General features: G+C 35.9%; 1 protein-coding gene across 1 annotated transcript; it reads right to left on the reverse strand.

Moving 5' to 3' along the window:
• Window positions 1–7,006: 7,006 nt before the first annotated feature.
• LOC137002749 (polymeric immunoglobulin receptor-like) lies at window positions 7,007–20,121 on the reverse strand. The gene is made up of 13 exons (XM_067362600.1): window positions 19,973–20,121; window positions 19,479–19,802; window positions 16,521–16,829; window positions 15,949–15,997; window positions 15,489–15,547; window positions 11,936–11,972; window positions 11,760–11,846; window positions 11,560–11,660; window positions 11,384–11,433; window positions 10,989–11,036; window positions 9,431–9,490; window positions 9,191–9,256; window positions 7,007–8,546 (listed from the first exon to the last, which is right to left on the reverse strand). The coding sequence occupies exons 1-13, from the start codon at window positions 20,016–20,018 to the stop codon at window positions 8,538–8,540; spliced, it is 1,245 nt and encodes a 414-aa protein (XP_067218701.1). The 5' UTR covers window positions 20,019–20,121; the 3' UTR covers window positions 7,007–8,537.
• Between the last annotated feature and the right edge of the window lie 6,993 nt (window positions 20,122–27,114).

A 27,114-nucleotide genomic window follows, 5' to 3' on the forward strand; every position in this document is an offset into this window, starting at 1 on the left:
AACCCAAGTTGGGTTGAAAATGGACAAACTCAGCGATTGGGCTCTTTTAACCCAGCAGAAGGGTTAAATGTTTGCCCAACCTGCTGGGTAGTTTTATTTAACTCAACTATTGTTTAAAAATTACTGTATTGCTTAATTAAAATTAACCCAAAGTATGTTGGAAATGAACATTTATTAATGTTCAATGAATAATTATTAAACAATAAACATTTATTACGTTGTTTATTAATAAATTTATATTAATAAACTATTACATTTATATTAATAAAATATTAAAGCTTATTAATAAACATTCACCTTTTGTCTATTATTGTTGTCTCTAATTGCATCTGTTTTTTAATTTCCCAACTATTTTGGGTTCATTTTAAGCTAGCCATATAGCAATTTTTAAATAATAGTTGGTTTAAATAAAAATGGTTTGTCCATTTTCAACCCAACTTGGGTTGTTTTTAACCCAGCATTTTTTTAGAGTGTACATCAGAGTGGTTTCTTAGACACTTTAAACTGTAGAAGGGATGTGATTTAGTGGTCTGTCTGCAATCCAGATCCGTCTCTTATTGAAAATGTGTGGCCCATCATGAAAAGGTAATATAAGTCTCTGAATTCTCACCAGAATGTGTCTGTGAAGTTTCAGCTGAAAATACCCCACAAATCATTTATTATAGCTTGACAAATTTGCTTCTATTTGGGTGTGAGCAAAAACATTTTTGTGCTGCTGCTCCGTGCCCGTTTTTCAAAAGAGGGCAGAGCTTTAACAGCTTGGGCTTGTTTTGGTTGCTCAACAACAACAAAGCTGGAGAATCTCACGCAGCCAAAATGAGGATTGTCAGTAACGGTGTTCAGCCTTACATTGTTCAAACCGGAGTCGACACTGATGGAGAGACTCAGGAAGAAGTTACAACTTTTAGAATGAAACTGGACGTTTCTGAATGGTTAGTGGATAAATTTATGTAGTTGCTGTGGAGTTGATTCAACTATTACTCCAGGCTAACGTTTATGATTTATGAGGAAAAAAAATGGTGGCGCCGTGGGTGGAAACATACAGATTAAGGGGCGGTGATACTATAATAAGATCCCCTTCCTACGTCACTAGGGGAGCAAAATCTGAGCGGCTAATTTTTTCACGATTGCAGAGAAAGGTTTGCCACAAACAAAGTTAGGTTGCCCTTTTTTAGGTTTTTTTGGGTTTTTTAGATGCACCAGGACCCGATTATAGCACTTAAACATGGAATAAGTCAGATTTTTATGATATGTCCCCTTTACGTTTTACTTTGAAATGGCAGGTTCCATTGTAACAACATGCCCCACTATATTGGTCAACACGTGTTTAATTATCTGTACCTGTTATCTTGGGTAATAGTGGCGGACATTTTCTACAGTTTTTTATCTTCAAATGATTTTCAAAAATTAACCCACCTTAGGAAATATTCAGTGATAAAGTCGTAAACCATACATGTCCAAATTTTAAATCCAAAGTATTAATAAATAAATAATGACAAATGCAAATAAGATTAATTTGTGTAACAGATTAAAAAGGGTCCATAAACGACTGTTCAAACACAGTTTCTTTTAACTTGTCAGGTTCACAGAGGGCAAGCGGTTGTTTATGCATTAAACAAATTCTTAAAGTGTGTAACTTTTTCATGATAAAGAAACAGAAATTGTGTTTCTAAGCTTAAAGTTGCAGTATGTAGGATTTATGTCCGCTAGAGGTCGCTAGAGGTCTATTCAAAACAATGATGATGCCAAGTTTGAGCATGGCATCTTGGGACATGTGGTCTTCACCTCAACGGATGGTGCAAAAGAGGACTCTGGAAGAAATCATGTTCATGGATGCAATTATTAACGTTACTGTAGTATGCAGAGATGGACTGGGACTAAAAAACGGCCCTGGACTTTGACTAGGCCCGGCCCAAAGCAATCGGCGTGCGGAAACTCGACAACAACAACAATAACGCTTGGCATGAGTGTCACAAGACTTTAATTTTGGCTCATGATACTATACCATCCAAATTATAGCCATAGCACTGATGTTAACTAGATGTTGTGTTAAAAGCACATTATTCTAGATTAACTTGAATACTCATATAGAAATGGAGGTCTCAACACACTGCAGTCCCTCAGGCTGAACCCGTGGCTGTGTTATGCATATTGTTTGTTTGTTTCTATGCTTCTTCTTTCTAACGTCTTTGCTGTTGGTTTCTTCCTACTCTTTCACTTCTTATTCTCCTTACTTGGCGGCCACGGCCAGTGCAGCTGGCATCCAACTTAAAGGTGCATTGCTGCCACCTACAGTACTGGAGTGTGAAACAGATTAGTGGGGGAAAAAAACAGGTGATGACTGCGTGCGTGGCAGGTGGTGGGCCAGCCCGCCGGCCGTTCTGTGATTCTCCAGATCACACAGATGGCCAGTCCGCCCCTGGTAGTATGAAGCAGAGCAGGAACGAGTGTTGTGGGAGCTGAATGAGGCCGCTGGAGCAATTAGCCTTTGCCGAGCCCCGCCCCCCTTAGTTACTGTTGCTTTGTCCGACAAGCCGTGGCGCTGTCACTCCACACGCAGTGAAAAATACATCGCGGAACAAAGAGGATACTGACCACACATCGACAGACAAGACAGAGCAAGTTACTTATGATATTAAACAAGTCCCAGCTTTCAAACCGTGTAGTTATTTAAGAAATTCAAACAATAAAAACCGTTTTGTTGCTCTTTAATGTGTCGTGACCATGATCGTGACAGATTGCTGTAGATCCTCAGCTCAACCGCTCATAAAAACCGATCATCTCTTCCTATTAGTCCATGAACATGAGAATGAATGTTGTTTCAAACGCGGAAGGACGTCAATACACACCATTTTTCAAGTTTAACTCCACCGAGGTTAATCTTTTAACTACTGGCTGCTTTGTCGGACAAAATGGCGGATGCGGCGTTCTGATTGGTTAGATCGCTTGTCAATCAAACTCCCGGCGAAAGGTCAATTGCGCGACACACTCCGCGAGCAGCGGGACTTTTATTATGACACAGTTGTTGGCGCCGCTTCCACTTTTCAGGTCATGAGTATGAGGTAACACAGCTCTGAGTGTACCTCTGAGTGTGTTGAAAATTATGTTATAACGTTACTCTGTGCGTTCGCTCGGCGGCTGTTGTGAGACATTGTTACACACTGCAGTAAGATAGATCGATTTTAGAATATCATATTAAATGCTGGATGGCTTGTGTTGATAAATGGCATGCAATTCATTTTAAAACGTATTGTATGAAGGAGAAAATTCTGTATTACTGTTATTAAAAATAAAGCTGCATCTGATTATGCTATCTTAGCTACTTGACAAAATAGTGTTTTTCTCTGAGGCTTGGTAAGTATGGAGGACCAGGGGTGCCACTTAAAAATAAAAAGAAGAATCAATTAATTAATTTAATAATTCAAACATAAAAATGTATATAAATGAATCACTTTTTATATGGGCAAATTAATAGACATATTTAAAGTTGTTTATTTAATTCCTGTTTTTAAATGTAGTTTAATAAAACAATAACGTTTAAAAATCTTTTTTGAATGTATAAATAAATAGACAAATTTGAAATGGGATATTTAATTCATTTTTTAAAACGTAGATCAATAAAACAATAAAAAGTTCATTAGTAAATCATTTTAAATGCGCATTTAAATCGCTTTTTTAAAAAGAATTTGGCAAATGCTTTTCTTTCTCTATTTACCAATTGCTTTTCTTTGTCGGTTTGCCAAATGCTTTTCTTTATCCATTTGTCAATCGAGTGGTAAAATGCCATTGGACAGTACACACGTGGGAGCAACCAATCAACTTTCGCCTCAATTTGAAGAGCCAATCCTCTCTCACTTGTAACACTCACTGTCATTGGACAGTTAGTACGGTGACCGGGAGGGGACATGTTCGGTTCATTTAGTTTTGTCGTGGCCACAACATATAAACTCGTGGCCACAAGATATTAATTCGTGAGAATGTGATAATAAGTTGTGGCCACAAGATCATTTTGTCGAGGTAACGACATCCTTATGTCGTGGCCTCGAGATCATATGTTGAGGGAACGACATAATTTCTCATGGCCACGAGTTGTGTAAACAACCTGCGCTACCATAGCACATAGCAACCTGGAATTATCACAAATGGACAATACCATAATAATATTTCTAATTAAGAATGAAAAATAAGGGTGGTATATATATATATATATATATATATATATATATATATATATATATATATATATATATATATATAGATCTATATATATATATAGGCCTATATATAAATAATATTCCCGTAAATGATCTCCTTGTAAAATTCCCGTGCGCCTACAGAAATAAAATAAAATCATAAATAAAGCTTTCATAGGTTATATACAAATAATAAACAAAATATTCTAAAATAGTAACACATTTTTAAAACTTAAACTCTGAATTAATTCGAATGCTGTCACAGGCACGAGGGGCTACAAGAGAAAACAGACCGGTGGGGATAAAAAAAAATATCCCCCCTGGGTGATGCTACTCCACAAACCACCAAGAGCATATAAAATACCAAAAATAAAAATCTTTTTTTAAAACATCGCAAAATAAAACGCTGCGTTTATATAGAACTGTCTCTTTACCACCACAACAAATGGGACACTTTTCAGACGCGCATTCCGACAAGTCAAACAAGCGCGGAAAAGGTGCCGGTGACAACGAGTGAGCTTCAGCTGAACAACAGTGAACTGCGGTCGGATGATGTTAGTAAGAAAAATAAACACTCAGAAAAATGAACACGACTGTCCAATCAGCCGTTATACTGTGCTCGTGGCGCGCACTCAAGAATTGCATGAGCAAATGCGCCGGCGCGCGCTGCATAATTACTTTATTATAGCATAAATAAAGCGCAAAAGAAACTATGAGCAATGGCTTTCGGTGTTCTGTTGTAAGTTAAGTCATGAAATTACCACACATGCGATTAAAGCTGCCTCAAAACTGTGCATGCATGTATTTGTTGTCATGGTTTTAAAGCTATTGTTATCCAATTTGTTGGCCTTTAAAAGTCTTAAAAATGCACATATGTACACCAGGGAAATCTAAATTTTCTCGGGGGAGCATGCCCCTGTACCCCCCTAGTAAACTACATTTTCTGACCTCGGTAAATTATGAAACTCTGTGTACAGCACAGCTTATATTCTATCTAATGAAATCTGAGGTAAACGTGTATAAATAAATGGGACCAAACGCGATTGAATGTAAAGGGTTGTGTCTCGTTATTCTATTAATAACTACCGATTGATTTTGCATTTCTATCATAGCTATATAAATATCTAAACTATATCTAATACTTCAAATCTCAAAGTTAAATCAGAATTTTTTTGTAAAAATGTTTCTGTAACAGCTGCCAAAAATAGTATATAGCTCCACTGTGGTTTTTAAAAAAAAAAAAAAAAAAAAAAAAAACTTTTCAAAACATCCACCTCCTACGGTTTTTTCACAAATCGCACCCTGAATATACAGATGTAACTAATAATATAAAAATATTAAATAAAAAATAAACGATAAGTGAATGGATTTAAAAGAATGATGTCTGCAACATCGCGCGCAATACAATATAATATGCACTATGTTAATATAATAATTTCTTAATTCCGTTCTTTTTCTTAATTAAAAATATTATTATGGTATTGTCCATTTGTGATAATTCCAGGTTGCTATGGTTGCACAGGTTGTTTACACATTTAACTCGTGGCCATGAGAACAATATATCGTTCCCTCAACATATGATCTCGAGGCCACGACTTTACATGGCGTGGCCACGACATAAGGATGTCGTTACCTCGACAAAACGATCTCGTGGCCGTTCCCACGAATTAATCTTTGGCCACGGCATATTATCACGTTCACACGAGTTTATATGTTGTGGCCACGACAAAACTAAATGAACCGAACATGTCCCCTCCCGGTCACCGTACTAACTGTCCAATGACAGTGAGTGTTACAAGTGAGAGAGGATTGGCTCTTCAAATTGAGGCGAAAGTTGATTGGTTGCTCCCACGTGTGTACTGTCCAATGGCATTTTACCACTCGATTGACAAATGGATAAAGAAAAGCATTTGGCAAACCGACAAAGAAAAGCAATTGGTAAATAGAGAAAGAAAAGCATTTGCCAAATTCTTTTTAAAAAAGCGATTTAAATGCGCATTTAAAATGATTTACTAATGAACTTTTTATTGTTTTATTGATCTACGTTTTAAAAAATGAATTAAATATCCAATTTCAAATTTGTCTATTTATTTATACATTCAAAAAAGATTTTAAAAATTTATTGTTTTATTGTTTTATTAAACTACATTTAAAAACAGGAATTAAATAAACAACTTTAAATATGTCTATTAATTTGCCCATATAAAAAGTGAATCATTTATATACATTTTTATGTTTGAATTATTAAATTAATTAATTGATTCTTCTTTTTATTTTTAAGTGGCACCCCTGGTCCTCCATAGGTAAGGCATGGTGCTCGCAAAAAAAAAAAAAAAAAAAAAAAAAAAAAAAAAATCAAGAAAATTAGATTTAAACAATAAGACTAAACATGTTGAGCTATATAACAATTAGTTTTCTGTCTATAAATATATCAAGACAGTTGTTCCCTTGTCTATTAAAACATTTGATATATTAAAGCGTCTTTGGTGTTTCCATGGTTTCTACAAAATAAAACCGGAAACCGAGGGTAATGCGGGTATGACGCAATTGACAGGCGACTCCTCACATGTCCCGGAACCTTGGTTTAAATTGCGATTTTCTCATGATTTACAAATAGTTGGAAACATTTGGGTTATTTTAGGTACTCAAGTGAACAAAATATATAAGACTGGCCTAGTGGTTTCTGGATATTTTACTGTAAAATTCTTACTTCTTTAAGAAGAGTCAAAAGATGCGTAACTCTTAAGACCCCTCCTTCACTTACTCTGAAAATAAAAGAAATAAAGCCTAAAGGGAAGCTTTTTTTTCTCCCTATTTGTTTTTCAAGCCAAATATTTATTTATTTAGCCAACACAACATCCCACTCATCCAACAAAATTACAATCATTCTCTCAGTTACACAAAGTACATGTCAACTAACCACAGCAAATCTCTTCAACCACTCCTTCTCCTCCCCAGAAAGCCACAATCTGAAGGATTTAAGGCTTCTCATGAACCTGAAACACCTGACTCCACTAATTATCTCAACCCACATCATTAGCCCATTAGAATGCTGTGGGTCCCAAAAAGCACCACAAGAGGGAGACAGAGACTTTACAGTATATATTTGATAGAAATCAAATCTACAGAAGAGTAGAACAAAACACTTAAGTAATCCCTGAATTACAAGTATATACAGACTAAAATCATCATTAATTTGATAAACTTGGCTGGTCTGTAACAATATAAATACATCACATGATACAAACAAGACTGATTAGACCATTTATCCAGTTTAATGTATGCATAATTGCCAGAAATTACAAAGAACCGGTGCTGGTTACTACAGCAAATTTTAATGCCAGGTATATTAGTTAGTTAGCTACATATATTAATTGGGTTAGTACACCAAAAAAAAAAAAAAAAAAATTCTGTCATTAATTACTCATGTCATTCCAAACCTGTAAGACTTTCATTCATGTTCGAAACACAAATTAAGATCTTTTTAATGAAATCTGTGAGCTTTCTGTTCCTCCAGACAGCCTACACAACTACCATAATGCAACAAGCATCAGAAAGGTAGTAACGAAAACATCATAAAAGTAATCCATGTGAGTCGTTTAACCTCACTTTTATGAAGCGACGAGATAAATATTTTGTAAATAAAGTGGGAAATTATGTTTATTTTTTTGCAAACAAAGCACCACTCACGTCAATTCATAAAACTGAGGTTAAACCACTGCAGTCACGATTACTTTAATGATGTCTTTACTACCTTTCTGGGACTTCAAAGTGGTAGTGTGTAGCTGTCAGTGGAGCGACAGAAAGCTCTCAGATTTCATTAAATTGATCTTCGTTTGTCTTATGGGTTTGGAAACAGAAGATTCGAAGCAGTGTTTTGAAATCGCCCATCAATAAGATATTATTGAAAAGTCGTTATTTTGTTTTATTTGGCGCACAAAAGAGTATTCTTGTCACTTTATAATATTAAGGTTGAACTGTTTTAAATATGTTTTTAGTAGCTTTCTGGCCACTGAAAGTGTACTTTTTTTTATCAAAAATATCTTAATTTGTGTTCCGAAGATGAACAAAGTTTGGGTGAACTAACCCTTTAATGCAGAGAATGTAATGTCCTTATTGTGCAATTAAAATTTATTAAAAACAAACAAATAAAAATAAATGCAAAGTAAAATAACATGTTTTTATTGAACTGTAATTTAATTACAACTAGCAAAACTGCATTTATGTAACCCTACACTTTATGAAGGCCTAATTTGGACTTGCATGAAAAGAAACATGAAGATTGCAGCTCTTTCTAAAGTGTTGATGTGTCGTCTTTGTCCTCCATTTGGTCAAGAATCCACTCTAATGTGCCTGTAAGATGCAGAGAAATTAAATGCATTTCTATGCAAGACTGGAATTATTCATTTTATTTCAACTATATAATGCAACAACAACAACAACACTGACACATTTACATTTTTTAGCTATATATAACCTGTTAACTGTCAGTGTCCCACCAGTGGGATGCTTGGTGCTCTTTTTTATTGCCTATTATATCACATATTTTATTAATCATCATAAATTGGGTATAATTCGAAAGCTTAAACCCTCAGTATTCATCTGGTTCAAATCGGACATTGCATTTCTATCTATTGATGATTAATTTTCATTTTTGGGTATCCCTTTAAATCCTTTTATCAGGCTCCTCCCCCTAATGGGTGGTGTCATGTTTTGTATTACAAATTTACTGCACTATTTTACAATCAAAACTTTTTGTACTTTATTTTTTTCCCCAGCAATAATCTTATTCCAATCCATTAATGAATTACAACCAGTTTGGATTGCATATTCGTGTCTATGTTCAAAAAGAAAGGTGACAGTTAACAGGTTTACACTAACTAAAACTATATAAAATTATAACTAAAATTATAATTACTTACTACTAATTTACAGTGATTTACTTTCAATTGCTCATAAGTTTATTAAGGAGAAGGGTGTGTATGTTATAAACTCACAGCCTTGCGAGGTTTCTTCACAGAGCTGTAGAGGGCGTCACCCTCTGGATCCACTGATGATAAACTCTGTGAATAAACACGATCACCGGTAAGAATCTCAAGTCTGTTTCACAATCATTAGTGTGTAATTTTTGCAATTACAAAAAAGTGCAAAAAAGTGTGATCATTTACAAACAAGTTTCTCTTTTGAATTGGACAAACAGGCTGTGAACATTTAGAACATTCAAAGATGACACTTACTGCCTTATGAAAGATCACAGAACTGTATAACACTGAATTGTCATCCACTGAGGCAGAAGACTGTGAATAAACACATTTGATGATCATTAAATTGCCATCAGCATCTCAGTAAATGTCTACAGCAGAGCTTCCCAAACTTCAAAGTGGTAAGTAAGGCCCCCCCAAAAACATAGCAAAAGCTCCACGACCCCCCAATCCCACCTGCCCCGCCCCACCCATTATAAACAAATATATAGATCAGTAGTATATATATATATATATATATATATATATATATATATATATATATATATATATATATAATATAATATAATATAATATTAATATTATATATATATATATATATATATATATATATATATATATATATATATATATATTTCATAAAGTCTCTTTGCACAAAATTATCAACATTTATTAACCAGTTTGTAAGAATTTCTTGTGAATAAAACTACCATAAAATGTAATATTTTTATATTCTTGTGAAAGATGACGTAAACATTCTTTACAAATATATTTGAAGAGTTCATTTGCAAAAACATATAACTCCGTTTTTATGAATTCTCACAAATCATGTTTTTCATCAATCAAACTGCAGTTGGGTTGTTTTGATTAAGTAATAACTCCAAAAAATACAGGTAACTTAAGGTAAAAAAAAGTATGTAAAAAAAAAAAATAAAAAAATAAAAGTTTAGGCAAAAGCAGATAACTCCAACAGTCGTTTTTTGGCAAAAGCAACTCCACATTTCATGTTTCAGAGTTAAACAAAACCAAGTTATTCAAAACGCACTCAAACACACGTGCACACAAACACGCTAACATCGGCACACATACACACACGCACTTCTGCATACACGCGCGCGCACACATACACAAACGCAAAAGGACAAACAAGGGTTCAGCATGTAAAAGTCGTGTAAGGTGTACAAGGACTTGCAGGAATCGAAATTATAAATCCTCGATCAATTTTAGTCAGCTTTGACTAAAATACCGGCTTTTTGACAAAACGGATTTTGAGTTCAGAACGTGCTATAGTCTATGTGGAGAATAATGCACACGCACAGCAGTCAGTTATTTATTTATTTATTTATTTTAAAATTGCGTTTATCGGTTTTTGCAAATGAACTTTTCAGGTTCATACAGGATACATGTACTCCTCGCTGTAGCTACTTACTAGTTTTACATTTACTTGAAGTGCAGTTAGGTCTGTTATTGGGTTATTGTCATCCTCTGCTCCACCGTGGCATTATTGAATTGGAGGTTAATTATGACCAACTGTGAATTCCTGCTAAGCAACTGACGTCAGTTTGAAAATAAGTATCTCACCTCGCTATAATGTGAAAAAATAATTTTTTTATATGTTTTATGTTTGTGTAATAAGGAGGGAAGAAATCACATTTCAGAACAATTAGAATATTTTAATTTTTTTAATTATTTTAATATCTTGATTTAGCCTATCCACGGCCACCCTGCAATACCGCTACGGCCCACCGGGGGGCCGTGGCCCACAGTTTGGGAAGCACTGGTCTACAGATAGTCATAGACAGATATGACTTACAGTAGCAGCTGCTGAACTGCTGGATGTCATCTGGTTTTCAGAGGGAGTCTGAATCAAACAAACACAGATTAGATTATTTTCTGAAGATTTCTGAATTCCTTCAGTATGTCACGGCAATTCGTACGTATTTTACAAGGTGGCTAATTTCGAACGAATTCATACGACCTCACTCGTACGAATTCACACGTTTTTTGCTAAATCGTACGTATTTTACGAGTTTACAAATTCGTATGAATTCATACGAATGACCTACCCCAAACCCCACCCCTAAACCTAACCGTCACAGGGGTTTAGACAAATCGTACGAATTAGTACGAGTGAAGTCGTATGAATTCATACGAAATAGCCACCTCGTAAAATAAGTACGAATTGGTCGTGAGATAGCAACCACTCACTGCATTACTGGTGCTGTTGAAATGTTCTTCTTCTCTAATGTGACCCCTCTCTGTCAGAGTGAAATATGAAGATTAAACATCAATATTTTTCATGGACACTCTTAAAAAACCCCTGTATTTGTTAAATGAATCACAATAATATACTGTCAGTTCTCCAGAAGTAAGAGAAAACTCACCCGGCTTCTTTCTCAGTCTCCAGGTTACTATTACAACAAGAGAAACAAGCAGCAACAGCACGAGCATCGCTACAAGACTCATGAGCAGAATCCCATCATGCCTAGAGTGATGGAGACATATTTGTGTTTATCATGCAGAACTATACTTACTTTTAATGCATAGCAAGTTCATCTGTTAAAGCAAAAGCCCATTTACGTGCCTTAAATAATTGTTTTGCTCATCCTGGCTGCGCATTTCTGTAGTATTAGTCTCTGTGGCCGCTATTAGAGATGGCTTGGTTTCATCTCTGCAATTAAAAATAACATTATTTATAGTGACATGTAACAGTTTGGTATCGGTTGCTATGAATGACGGAATAACAATGTTCACACTTACATGTGTGTTTCAGGTATTGAGGCTGTAGTCATAACTACTGCCAAAAACAGAAACAGAGAAACAAGTTTCTTAGTTTCGTGTTATCATTAATGAAAGAAGCTGTTTGTTATGGAAACCTAATTTCAATTTTTGTCATAAAAATATCTCATATATTATCTCATAATGACTTAGTACTATCTCATAATCTTGACTTTTTAATTACTTTTATTTTGAATTTTTCATTTATTATTATTACTTTTGTCAGAATTTCAGCTTTTTAATGTCATAATTTAGACTTTTATCTCATAATTCAGAACTTTTGTCACAAATGTGTCTTTTTATGTCATAAATTCAGGGGAACCATCAGGGCCCTAAAGGCGCTCATATAGGACAATAAACTTCTAAATCCCTTTGGGGAAATCTGCCAGTTCAGTTTGTGTTTTCAGATGTCCGTTTTCTCCATATTAGAATGTGATTGGTGGTCCAGCTGTGAAATTACAGAGGGACAAGCCATAGCGATTATTTTAAAATACAGGAAAATTGACCAGTCATATAGTCCCTTTAATAGGTGGGGCTTGTTATCACTAAGTTTGTGACACATTCCGCCCAGTGTGGGAAACTCAATCAGAAAAACAACAACAAAAACACTGTTCCTCATGGAAACCACAAGCAACACTAATGAGGCAGACGTTATTTGGTAATTTATTATCCACACCATTTTCGAGATTTACTTTTAAAGAAAATCTGGAGTTATCTGGCAAAGGAAGACCTACACCAGAGCCTAATTTTGCGCAGAAAGCCAAAGCTTTTGAGACCACAGCAATTAAGAGATACCAATGAATGAAAGACAGGGGCGGAGCTATATGGAGTAGCAGTGGTCATCATTGGCCTGCTGACAACTGCTGTTTCTGTCTCTCTTTTTTTTTCTTGACAAGAATTGCATTTATTTAGACGCAGAACTATCTCATTATGACCACAACAAACGGGAGCATTGTCAGGCACGCATTCCAACTTCATCCTGAGCGCCAGGCACAAGTCAAACGAGCGTGGAAAAGGGTGCCAAATGAGCTTCAAGAGATCAACAGTGAACGAACAGTAGATGTTGTCAGACTATATGTCAGTAAAACTCAGAAAAATGAACTTTCTTGCCTTGGCAGCCATTATACTGCGATCGTAGCGTGCTCTCTTCAATTGCATGTGCAAATGCGCTGTATATCACTTCATATAAATAAGCCCAAAAGAAATTACGATCTGACTTCGTAGTTCTGTCGTCAATTAGTAAGTGATGAAATTACCAAAATACAACATAACTGGTACTTTGTGTGTTCGCTGGTAAGGATTAGCATGCAATGTTCATTCTATTCATCAGGAGCAGTTTGTGTTTCATTAACAGTTCATATTAGTATTGTGTATTTACCATGATAACTGTTGTTTCTGTAACCCCAAAATGCCACTTTATTTTCACTTTGTGTCATTAGGGCCCGTGCACCAATGGTGTGAGGACCCTATTGTAGTTGCTCGGTCTATTATTGTTCTTCTCTCTTCTTCATTTTTGAGGGCCTACATATACATGCTTGAAAACTCATGAAACTTTGCATATGCGTCAGAAGTGGTGAAAATTTACGTCTGATATGGGTTTCAGAATTAGGTGTGGCAAAATGGCTTGATAGCACCACCTAGAAAATTTCAATTAAGCGCCCTTTGCGCTATTTTTCACATACAAGTATGGAATTCAGTAGACACATGTAACAGCCCAATACCCACAAAAAAGTCCCTGGGAGAAAGATCTGAAAACCCAACAGGAAGTCAGATATTTTGAATTTTCTCCGCAAAATTTTTGCCATTTTCAGATGTTGTACTTTAAAGGAACACTCCACTTTTTTTGAAAATAGACTAATTTTCCAACTCCCCTAGAGTTAAACAGTTGAGTTTTACCGTTTTCGAATCCATTCAGCTGATCTCCGGTTCTGGTGGTACCACTTTTAGCATAGCTTAGCATAGTTCATTGAATCTGATTAGACCGTTAGCATCGCGCTTAAAAATGACCAAAGAGTTTTGATATTTTTCCTTTTTAAAACTTGACTCTTCTGTAGTTAAATCGTGTACTAAGACCGAGGGAAAATGAAAAGTGATATGGCTAGGAACTATACTCTCATTCAGGCGTAATAATCAAGGAACTTTGCTGCCGTTCCATGGCTGCAGCAGTGCAATGATATTACGCAGCAAAGTTCCTTGATTATTACGCCTGAATGAGAGTATAGTTCCTAGCCATATCAGCCTAGAAAATCGCAACTTTTCATTTTCTGTCGGTCTTAGTACACGATGTAACTACAGATGAGTCAAGTTTTAAATAGGAAAAATATCAAAACTCTTTGGTCATTTTTAAGCGCAATGCTAACGGTCTAATCAGATTCAATGAACTATGCTAAGCTATGCTAAAAGTGGTACCACCAGAACCGGAGATCGGCTGAATGGATTCGAAAACGGTAAAACTCAACTGTTTAACTCTAGGGGAGTTGGAAAATGAGCCTATTTTTTTAAAAAGTGGAGTGTTCCTTTAACAAACTCCTCCCAGAGGTTTAACCAGAAGAACATCATATTTGGTAAGTCTAATATAAAGGCCTTAGCGATGTTAAATTGCAAAGATCTTAAGTTTTCAATGGAGGGCATGTCCGTAGCGGCCTGACAAAATCTGAGTTTTCGCCAATATCCAACCTGCCCCAACTTCACATGTTTGATAAGAGTCCTGGCCTAAAGACATCTACATGCAAATATTCAGTTAGTCATAGAGCCACCTGTTAGCAACTGGAAATGCTTTAATTCACTCCCTGAAACACATTTAAATATGCCATGAAGTACCAAACATGCTAGTAACACATTAAACACATGAAACACTTGGCTAGGTGCTAAAGTATGCAATTAACGCCATGAATCAGGAAGTTGTTGTAACTCAGGCATACAATGTTTAATCTGCCGATAATTTCACATGTTTGAGATGAGAGTTGATTCCTTTGCTGTATAGTCCACTCTGACTCTAGGGCTATTAGGAATCGAGGAATCGAATCTTTTGGAGTCGACTCTCCATCACCATTATTTATGTTAAGCTGTATTTGAGAAAACAGTTATTTTGAAGAATTACTGGTCAGTCTGTAAAATTCCAAAATTGTGGATTCCAAAGTGCCACAATCGCTGTTCACTGATGATGTGGGAGTATCTGTTGCTAATGTGCATTTATTGTCAAAGGTAACATGCAGTATTATAGAAGAGGACACAGTATGTTAGGCTGATTTTAGGCTGAGTTTACTTTTTGTGGTGAAAGGGCCACGGTTTGAAAATCACGGTTTGCTACTGCTTTTATGTCATTATTATGATTTACTAAAGCATGATGTGTTTTTTTTTTCATATGTGGCTGAAATTTTGTTCCAAAGTATGAGGAGCAGCTAAACAACGATTGACTCCAGAGTATTACATTGTCTTTTCTGATAGATAAATGATTGTACAGATTTCATTTCATAATTCCGTATTAAATATTAAAAATATTTAATCTGATCAACCCAGTTCAGCTGTTCCTTACTGTTTACTATTTTATTCAGACTTTTAGGATTTCTGTTGGCAGATGACTGTGTTGTGAACCTGCAAAACAATGTGAAAAGAAAAAGACAAATATGTTATACATGAAACTCAAAAGAAGAAACAATGTACTTGTCACTCGTCTCTATGCACTTCTTTCCTCAAGAATGCCAAGACATTCAATGTTACTGAAATAAAAATATTATTTGGCTTCAGTTAGAATACAGTCAGTTTTCATAAAGTCTTTATGGTGGTTTTGTGATCTTTGCTGAAGGCCATTTATTGTAATCGTGCGAAAAAGAATGAACAGTAAATGAAAGTCATTTGTTAAAGTACAGAATCAAACCAAACTAATATTTACAGATATTATGCTTAATTAGCCCAACTCATTCTCTCACATATAGACATTAATAATTATTTCATAAAGATATTTATAAAGGTAAGTGGTCAAAAATGTCACCTACATGTCTGTCTCAGAGTCAGATGGTGTCGTTATTGTGCTGTTTGTCACTGCTTGAAAGGATAAAAACATGAGGTTAGTTTTAGAGCATTAAAGGGAACCCCAGATGCAAAATTCACTTTTGTGATGTCACAAAATGCATAGGCCCCGCCCATGACGGCAGACAGACTCTGCCCTATTAGCATAGACTCCGCCCTCAGTGAGCTGTACACAGTCTGCATGTTTATCTCCTGGCCAGAGCGTTTAACAGCAACATTCAAGACATGTATTCTTACTAAAGCTACTAAAGTTAATTCAGTCAAGAGCAGGGAGTGATTTTCTGTTTTATTGTGTTGTTTAATTAATATTAACAGCATACAGCAGTATGTACCGTATATTACTCTGCTTTCACTTTAATACACAGCTCTAATATACACATGCAATTTCTTTACTTGCTGTTCACGTTCACAGACATAACTGACTGTGTTTATGTGAACTGTGTGTGTTTTTGACATGACTTTGCATCTTGTAAAAAGGACATTAGGTCCCCTTTAAGAGCATCACAATTTTTATAGCTGAATTGATTTGTGATCTTACCAAGTTTGGGTTCATTGACAATGAGCTGAACAGGAACCTGCAGCTCTCCTACTGAGCAGAAGAACCATCCAGAATCACTGAGTCTCAGTCCAGTCATCAGCACAGTGAAGGATCTTCTCCCATCATCACTGATCTGGATTGATGGATTCTGGGATGTGTCAGTCCTCCCCACTGTGTAACATCTCTGATCTTTATATGTGCACCACTGTTTGTGACTATACTGATATCCAGAACTGTAGAAACACTGGACACTGACATTACCACCTTCATGTCCAGATACACTGCTGTTCATCACAGAAACATCAGGAGCTGAACACAGATAGCAAAAATTTGAATGAAATATTTTGTTAAATCTAAACAATTATCTACTGAAGTAGAAAACCACATAAAACACAAAGAAAAAGTAAAAAATGCACCACAAAAACTGTTTTTACCTTGTTTAAACAGTCAAAAAGACAATAAGATTAATAATTTCCATTTTTGAATTCAAAAAGCTTCTCCTGCACTGATAGCGCTAAACTGCTTTTTTTTTTTTTTTTAAATACATGAATCAGCAAACCGAGTAATCCAATCCAGAACAAATGGTTCTTATAAGATGGTTCTTTTTAGTACATTAAAGAAATAGGCTTTTTCTACACGCAACCAGTCCAACTCCTGAACTAATGACTCTGAGTCGGTTTTTAGTAACTTAAAAACATACAGCACAACCAATGTTGTCCGATTCCCAAATGGTTTACACTCTAAAAAATAACTGCAAAAAAACGAAACAAATTTACACAGTAAAATACCGTTTTCCATTGAATCAGTAATGTACCATAAAAAGAATACATTCTGGGTAAAATTATTTGTCATTTTTGAGAAAGTAGGCTATATGCTACTTTCTTGAAAACAACAAATATTACCCAGAATGCATTGTTTTTACAGTATATTACTTCTGTATATTACAATGCATTCTGTATATTATAATATATTCTGGGTAGTATTATTTGTCATTTTTAAAAAAGTAGCCTATAGGCCTCTTTTCTTAAAACAACAAATATTACCCAGAATACAACTGTTTTATGGTATAAGGGACAAAGGTATAAGGAAACAGTTTTTTTTTAGAGTGTAGTCAAAAACCCTTGTGAGGCAAAAGCCATTTTACTCGGCGGCCATCTTTGAAACACTACTTGGGCAGCTATTTCAGTCATCAAAATACAACTTCTATCTATTTGAATGGAGAAACATCAGATTCTCCAAAGCTGTTCACCAAGCGTACAATTAAATTTCATATTTGAAATCACCAATGTGATCTGACAACACCTGTATCATAAATGTGTTTTTTTATGCTCAAATAGCATTAAAAAGGTTTACTTTTCAGGCTGGAACAGCCAATGCGCATATGCAGTCCTAAATGTTTGTCTCAGAAGCTTCAAACGGCAGCTGCAGTGATAAGATGACTTTACCAATTGGCGATTGGCTCTTTTATTTAGAAGGCGGGACTTATTCGGTCATGTTGCGTGTTGCACTTTCTCCCATTTATAATTATTTGATTGCACTTTCTATTTATAAAGTCTTTGTTTTTGGTGCATCAAAAACAGAGGTTGGGTCTGAAGTCACATACTTCCCTACTATATAGTCGGTGAAAAACAGTAGGTGTATGTGACAAAAGAAGTACGGTTGCCCTGTCCAAATACCCATACTTGTGGTCTTTGCACTTGACCACTTCTTGTCTGCTTACATGACACATTTCCTGTATTTGGCTCAAGTGTTCAAGTGGACATGAAGACTGCATGTGTGTAGAACTTTTGATTACCCGAAACATATTTAACTACCAAATACTATGTAATATATAATTAGTTTAACTTACAGTCATATATTTTCCTTGATATCGATTTCGGGGCATGTGAGTTTACGAACATAATTCATGATGGGATACGCTCCGAAGTGGTATTCAAGGTAGTGTGTGCATTAAGTTCACTGCACCTGCTCTCAAGTGGCCTAGACTGCAATTGTGGGTATTTGGACAGGGCATGTGTGTCCGAATTCACAGTACTCATCGGCTGAATCCCAAATGGCACACTTCTATGCACTTTTGGTCTTGTGGACTTACATTGGCTGCCGCGTGCGCATGTCCGTTAAGTCCACGAGACCGTAGGGTGTCCCATTTATCATTTTAGGTTTCAGAAGGGTGCTCACGAACACTCCCTTTGCGGCCACTATGTGCCCTCGATGTGCACTTCAGCGGAGCCCGCAAGTTTGCGAGCTTTGCAGAGGACTTTACCCAGCAGTCAAAGCGGCATTACGTCACGAAAGTGTGGACTCAGAAGAAGACCGTGAGAGTTTAGGGTGCCATTTGGGATTCAGCCATAAAAGAGTAGACTAAAAGTACCTGGTTGACCTACTACTTCCGGTTAGATTCTGAAGTGTACATATGTTGGACAATTTACTTTCACATGAGGCCATGGGAGAGGATTTGTAAATGACAGTGACATGATGCAGCTGACACTGGTAGGTCACATTATAATGACAACATGGCGAATGTCTGGATTACACTAATACAACAGACATTCATACTAAATATAAAAAACTTTTTTAGCGCCTTTTATTTTTACTTTTTTAAAGTAATTATTCAGAGTACCTACTTGAGCAGTGTTGGGGAAAGTTATGAAAGTAATGCATTACAATATTGTGTTTGCGACACATTACCTAAAAAAGTAACTAATTGCATTTCTTAGTTAAAACATACAATGCAACAAGCATAGCTCGACTCCAGCTCAAATCTAAACCATTCAGCGCTGCGAGAGTTTCTGATTCCCAAACGAATTATTCTATCATATCTAACCCAACAACAATTCTCCTAACCATTTCATTACTTATAACATTCCTTATAGCTACATCATTTCATTATTATATTACATTCTATTTTAATAAAATGTTTCTCAGACAACAAAGGAAATTTGGAAAGATGTTCTTTACCTGATTGTACTGTCAGATACAAATAATAACCAGCGTCTACGGTGCCATAATCACCAATCTCCACAGCACACCAGTATTTTCCAGAGTCTGAGGTATTCAGTCTGTCCCATCGCACTGTAAAAATACTCTGGTCTGGATAATCAGTGATGGAATATTTTCCTGTCTCATTTGCATATGCCAATATACTACAAGAGCTCCAAACTGTCCCCTTACACAAATATTTGCGGTTTTCTTTATGTTGTTTATCATACACACATGGAATAATGCCAGATGATCCAGATTTCACTGCTATATTAAGTTTCAGTCTATTAACTCCAGCAGCACCTGAAGACAAGAATAAATGTAGAGGAGAAAACATAAAACACTCACAAACTGTACATGTACTGATGTTAATGTATATAGTATAATTATAGCTTAAAGAATTCCAGTTTAAAAAAAATTGACTGTACAATAGTATAATAATGCTTTTAAATAGAATTATATTTCTGTCTTACCTGAGATGTAAAGTAAAATCCCAGAGAGGATCAGAGGGTGAATCATGTCTGCAGTGGAGTGTGTGTGTGTGTGTGTGTGTGTGTGTGTGTGTGTGTGTGTGTGTGTGTGTGTGTGTGAGAGAGAGAGAGAATGAGAGGAGCTGGTCACTTCTTGCAGTGTCTCTGTTTCCTCATGTTTCAGAGAAGAAATATCGCATGAAACCACATAAGCGTCAGCAAGTGACCAAAATAGACAATTTGCAGCAGCAATTTGCAACTCAAACTGACCACAACACAACAACAAATCAACATTTTACTTATGAGTTTTCAACAGGTTAATGCATGTTACATGACAGCAGTGTATAATCTGAACCAGCAGATATTTCTCTTCAGATATTTGATATACAACATTTACTCGATACATTTAATTTAAAAAAAAGAAAAAAAAAAGAGAGGGTTGTTAATTACTGAACAAAATGTTACATTGTACAAGCTCCCATTTTGAAAAAAACTGTCAAAGTGATTAACGCAAACTGTTATGTTTAATTGTTATTTTGTTTTATTTATTATTTGTGTTCAATAGTTTTGCTGTTTTACAATAAAATGTTTTCTTTTTTTTGATCACCTTTTTTAATTAATATACTTAAAAATTAAATGTATATAGTTGGTGGAAGGGGTTCATAGAGGTTGGTTTAAAATAATTTTGAACAAGAAAATTTCATTAACAAAATAAATGCATTCAAAAGATAAACTATTTGAAATTATATCAAAGTTTGAGATAAAAACAGTATTGCAACCATCCTCAGTCTCTCATATTTCCTAATTAATTTCTCACAATTATGTATTGTATTACAAAGTATTACAAGTACAGTACTAAATGTACTGTATTACAAATATTTCAAGTACAGTACTAAAAAGTTTTAAATATATTTCAAGTACAGTACTAAATGTGTTGTGCCTGCATTGGTTCCAGGAATGAGCGTGCTGAACCTCTGAGCAAACAGGTCAAAATAATGTGTGAATCTACACTGTGAGTGTTGAACAGAAATCAACCACAAAAACACACAAGTGAAGCAACACTTAAACATTCAAGCAGAGACTGACTTCTGCTTACAGAGTTCATCACATGGGCATCAGCAACAGACCACAGTGTGATAAATATATGGGCAGAAAAAAAAGCATCCTTCTCTGTTGACGGCCATTTAACAGTAAAAAAGTAGTGTATATCCCGAATAAACGGCAACAAGACAGGACAATACAACAAGATACCAAAGGCAAACAAAACAGAACACACAGGTTTGTTTTGCTATCCTAGTGAGGGCATTCCATACACTGTAACAAATTTCTGTATAGTTTCCACAGCATTATTACCGTAAAATGAATAAATCCTTACTGTAGAACCTGTATACAGCAAGTTGCTGTAAATCTGCAAAGCATCATGGTTAAATTTTAATGGTGGGTAAATTCTACAGTACTTTTTGTGAATCACAATAAAGACATTTTGAGCAGGACTTTTTTCAGCAGCAGAAACTGAAGAGATTCCACAATTTCTTTAGGATTTGACTTAAAGGGGTGCTTCACCCCTGGAAAGATGAATGTGTACTTAAAATTGGTCATTTATGTAGTAGAAATGTGAAATTATTTTTGAATTTGGAGCTTTCATACAGACTGGACGGAGACGATCATAAATAATGCTTGTGTTTGCAGTGCACACTTCATATCAGGTAATATAAAATATTTTCGTAAGTGTAGATGTCCGGCCGCACTCCACCCTCGGCAGCCCCGTCAAGTCTTCATGCCACTCCTGTGGCCGTATGGCATACGGGTCAGGCAGCAGATGCTTCCATCCGCGAGAGTTAATTTACAAAAATAGCTGTCACGGTCCCGCAGAGTCAGTGACTGTACATATTCGGACAGTTCCGATCATTCTTCTGCATCCATGTTTAATAAATCCCTCCTAAAACATGCTAGCTAACGCTTGTCAACATTGAGTCCAGTCTCTTTTTGCCTCCAGATAAGCCCCGCCCACCAGGAAACGTTGCAATGTTTACAAACTTTTAAGGGGTCTATACACAAATCCGCCGCGAATTCTATGGGCGCCGCCATCTTGCCTGCCGCCATTACTGCGTGCCTGCGAATTGTGAAGGTGTTAATGACATTTCAATGAAAGCGTATCCTGCTCATTACAGAAAATGTCTGGTGAAAGGGAACATTGGGTAGATGATGTCAGGCAGTGGCCAAAACTTACTGATAAAGGTCATTTATTGACAACATAATGTAAAAATGTAATGTAATGTAATTAAGAAGTGTATTAATTGATGACAACAATAAAACCGAACGCTGTCTTACTAGCTGTGTTGCTAATATGTTCAAGCTTCACACGTTTCAAATAACTAATAGGCCATCCTTAAAAATATTCTTGTTTGCCATAACCCGACCGACCCTGTCAATTTAAATTGAATTCTAATTAAATCCTAATTGGGACCGACCCAATTAATTATTTTTTTCCCCTTTTATTAGTCCGACCGGCTTGCCTATTGTAATTGCGTTAAGACCCACAGATTTGTTTTACTCTTCAAACAGCTAATACAAATGCAATAAAATGTGAGACACACGCTCTCACGCCACACATCCATTTTCTCACGCACAGAAAAATTGTGAAGTAAAGAGGACAGAGAGACCGACAGACTAGACTGAGCAGGTTACTTATGATAGAAAAAAAATCTCAGCTCTCAGATTCTGTCAATTTTATTACGAAATTCAAACAATAAATACCGCTTTGGTGCTTGTAAATGTGACATGCAGAAATACAGATTAAAAAATATTACAACATCAAACAACGTATAATGTTATGTTCTTGTAAACATGTTTTTCAAAATGGATTTATGTATTCACACTTACCTTCATCTGAGGTAAATCTCTCAGAAATGCCCGAACGCTGTCAGCTAGCAGCCCCTCACACAGAACCTGTTTTGGCTGATATGTGTACTGTATTACATCTTTATTATATTTTTACTTATATCATTAAATAAAGTTGTTGTTATTATAATAAAAAATGCATTATATTTAAATTGTTATTTTTAAATAATACTGCCAGCTGATAGGGCTCTCTGTATGTTTACAGCATTAAGTTAGGTGAGTTGTTTTTTCTTGAGAAAAATTAATGCCTACCTTGTGTAGCCTACCTAATATTTATCCAAATGAGTCAATATTAAATCAAATCACAATAATAATCAAATAATAATAATTTAATTAAAATAATAAAAAAGTGAAGCTTACCAGAAATTGTAGCCTACCATGTAAACATTGTAACATGTCACCAAACCTAATAAAATTCAGCTTAGTTACTAAAATGTTTTGACAATCACAATACACCTATTGTGATGCAATAAAAAAAATAAAATATATCAAATAAATAAATAAAATTATAAAAATATAATTTTTTACGACCTAACGACCATTTTTTATTTTTTTTGGCTGTTACGGCAAAACAAAATATTTTTAAGGATGGCCTTATAGCCACGACCAGTTGTAGCAATAAAATACATGTTCTTACAGGTATTCAAGATTATTTTATTAATTATCTGGCATGCGATGAGCTTCAGAACCTGAACTACAGGGCATTGATTGAAGGTCAGAATTACATGAGCTCCGGATGGATTGGCCAGATACTGCATACCATCGCAGATGAGCTCATCACATTAAAAGGTGTCGTGAGGTTTTCACAGGCAGTGAACTCGTACCATAATGTTTCAGTAACAATACAGAGAGAAAACTGCAAAATTCTCGAAGCAGTGTGTGACTGCATGGCCGGCCGAGGGAAGTGTTGTAGCCAAACAGCAGGGCTACTGTACAAAGTTAAAGATGCGACAACAAGAGGGTTCACAGGCTTGGCCTGCACAGACACGGCATGTGCCTGGAACAGCTCCACTTGTGACAATGTAGTGCCAGAGACAGTGGAAAATATGCAAACGCAGCATAGTGGCCCCAGAAAATCCATGAGTGTAATTTCTACTGCATTTCTGACAGATGAAGATGTTATTGCATATTTTTCAGCACCAGACATGGTTGGCTTGTCTATGGTTCCTGGAGCTATCCTGCATCATGTGTTGACTGCTCAACCACACACTGCATACACTGAAACAGGTCCACCCAAAGAGCACACAATGTGTGCAGATCAAAAATGCACACTTTGCAACACAACATTTAAAAAGTATATACAATGTGGGGAACAGGACAGGCAGAGATTAGAAACGTAGACCAAGGGTCAGAATAGTCAGCTGTGGCTGGACCAGAGAAAAATTAGAATAACCAGTAGTGAGGCATCTGAGGTACACAAAAGACAGACCCAACAAACTGGGTAGAAAGAAAACACAAGGTTTTCTGGAAATGATGCTACTAGGTACGGTCAACAAGCTGAGCCTTTGGCTAGACAATGTTTCGAGCAGACAACAGGGCTTACAGTAGAGACTACAGGCCTGGTTGTGCATGATCAAGAAAATTGGCTTGGTGCCATTCTCGATGGAATTATTGACACAGATACTATTATTGCGATTAAGTGTCCCACACAGGGGCGTAGTTTGTGTGGGGGGGGGTAGTATTCTAATGCTTCAGTTACAACCCCCCCAATATTTCAACATAAAATCACAATAGATCATATGAAGAATATGTAGAATTAATTTATTTTGTAGCAATAATTTCGTTTCTATTCAAATATGAGTTTGTCATAATAAATTAGAGAAAAAAAATACTCCCCCTCCATTGAACTGATTGGTAACGTCCAACCAATGCGTGTCGCACTTTCACCAAAACAACGCGAGTGGAGCTCTACTGTTTGAATGAGAATTTGTACTGAGAAGTACAAACTGAGAAGGAGTTATGAGAATATTGTAATAGCTAAGTACACTCCACATATATTTTAGCTAGCTAATCCATTGCAATTCAGCCATAACTAACAGTGTAACTGTAACCAGTTACCAAAACAGCCGTCTGTTTTGTTAGTTCATTTTTTAATAGTGTCTGTAATTATCAATGACAAAAGTACTCACATCGGTGTTTGTTTTCTTCCTAAATTAATCTGACTTTTGAACGAATTGGCTGAATGAAAGATTTAAGTGACTGACTCAATAAAAGAGCGATTCACTGCTGCCTACTGGCGGCGTTAATATTTAACATAATTTCTTTCTTTTTAGAATTACAGTTATGTTAGAATTTGATGAATGATTATACATAAATTTCATAAAGTTAGATGTTTTAGATGATAGATAGATAGATAGATAGATAGATAGATAGATAGATAGATAGATAGATAGATAGATAGATAGATAGATAGATAGATAGATAGATAGATAGATAGATAGATAGATAGATAGATAGATAGATAGATAGATAGATAGGAAATACATTATCCAATAAACGTTACACACAAAACAGATTATTAGTATTTTTTTAATAAAGAAAAATAACAGACAGCATACCAACGTTCAACCCCCCCCAATGTTGAAACCAAATCTACACCCTTGGTCCCACACCAAAAAAGCTTGAAGCACATGGTGGCAGTCTGCAAAAAATGATAGATTCGAACAAATACGATGTTAGATTGATTGATGGAAAGTACATTCTGAGGGAAACAGCATCTGGGTTAGGGTACTACTATCAGGTCCAGGTGGCAATGCACTGTGCAAAAAAAAATTTGTAAATTTATGGTGTGGACCCCAAATGAACATGTGATTATAGATGTACCCTACAACGAAGAGTGGACAATGAACAAAATCTGCCACCTGAAGAGGGTGTACTTTCAGCATCTGCTACCAGCAGTAGCAACAAGAATTGCACATGGGGTCATGACAATTTGTGGGCTCAAGTAGCTATTACACTTTAATGTGCTTTCCCATGACAACTTAGTGGTAATACAGAGATCAAGAGTTCGACATTTGTTCACTGTTTACAACTGTACATTTTAACTATCTGCATTGCATTTATATGGCAACTTTATGCACGTTCGACATTTGTTTACATTTTAAACCTGTACATTTTAACTATTTGATTTGCTGTCTGAAACTGTTGGTTGCTTTGTTAGATTTTCTGTTGAAATACAATTAATATTTACATAAATGTACTTTAATAAATACAATAATATTTAGTATACTGTGACCTTCTTTAGCCTAAGGACATAATCTATACAATATTAACCATATCACACTCACACTTTCCCATGACAACTTAGCCCATGACAGACAGACAGACACACTCACAGACACACACAGACACACACACACCCATTTCAGGTGTTTCTTATTCATTCACTAATGTTACGGATTAACTGAGGTTGCAAATTACATAACCCTGCACAAATACTTACAATCTCATCAACACTTTGCAACCTACCAAACATAATCAAAGCTTTTTGGTGGAAGGGCCATTATACAAAATCTTAAAACCCTTCAGCCTTCGAATTGCTCGCTCAATGTGAATTCTGACATTAGCTAGGCGACGTGTGGCTGTCACCTCATGTTCAGACAGCTCCTTACGTCCACGTGTGAATGCAGGAAGAGCTAGACTCACTCCTGGAGGCAATATGTCCATGATGGTGAATCCGCGATCTGCTAAAATCTTATCACCAGGGATCAGGTGATGAACAAAACCACTGTTCTTTGTGATGAAATTATCACTGGCCCTTCCACCAAAAAGCTTTGATACAAACATGACATAGCCATTGGGGGCTATACAGTATAGCAGTTTGTATGTGTTATGATGTTTGTAATTGCTGTAAGTTTGTGATCTTTTTCTTAAGTTCTTTGGCCTTTGTACAAAGACCTCTGTACAGTCAATGATGCATGTGGCTATAGGATAGTTTTTGTGAAATGTCTTGGGCCTGATTCTGTTCAGTGTATCCCTGGGCAACCAAGCAATCACCTTTTCCCTCATGAATCTTGCAAGGATTGGTCTCCAAAATGTAAATATTTCAAATGCCATGCTTCTACTCACCCCAAATCGTTTACCCAAGTCAGTAAACAATAGCCCCAGACAGAGTCTCATTAAAACAAGCAAAAATTGTTCATGGAGGGTCAATTTGGTATTCAGTCGTTGTGAGAAAAACGTCGACAAGACTTGCAAAAGTTGCCAGAAACTGTCAACACATAAACCTGTATAAAATCTAAAGT

The sequence above is a fragment of the Chanodichthys erythropterus genome, chromosome 16 (assembly GCF_024489055.1).
Source record: "Chanodichthys erythropterus isolate Z2021 chromosome 16, ASM2448905v1, whole genome shotgun sequence".
NCBI lineage: Eukaryota > Metazoa > Chordata > Actinopteri > Cypriniformes > Xenocyprididae > Chanodichthys > Chanodichthys erythropterus.

Excerpts from the sequence above, each read along its gene's own strand:
- LOC137002749 (XM_067362600.1), bottom strand. The coding sequence starts at position 20,018 with ATGATTCACCCTCTGATCCTCTCTGGGATTTTACTTTACATCTCAG. Across the intron at positions 15,998-16,520 it reads TGTCAATGAACCCAAACTTG|CAGTGACAAACAGCACAATA; the intron begins GTAAGATCACAA and ends TATCCTTTCAAG. Across the intron at positions 11,847-11,935 it reads TCAATACCTGAAACACACAT|AGATGAAACCAAGCCATCTC; the intron begins GTAAGTGTGAAC and ends TTTTAATTGCAG.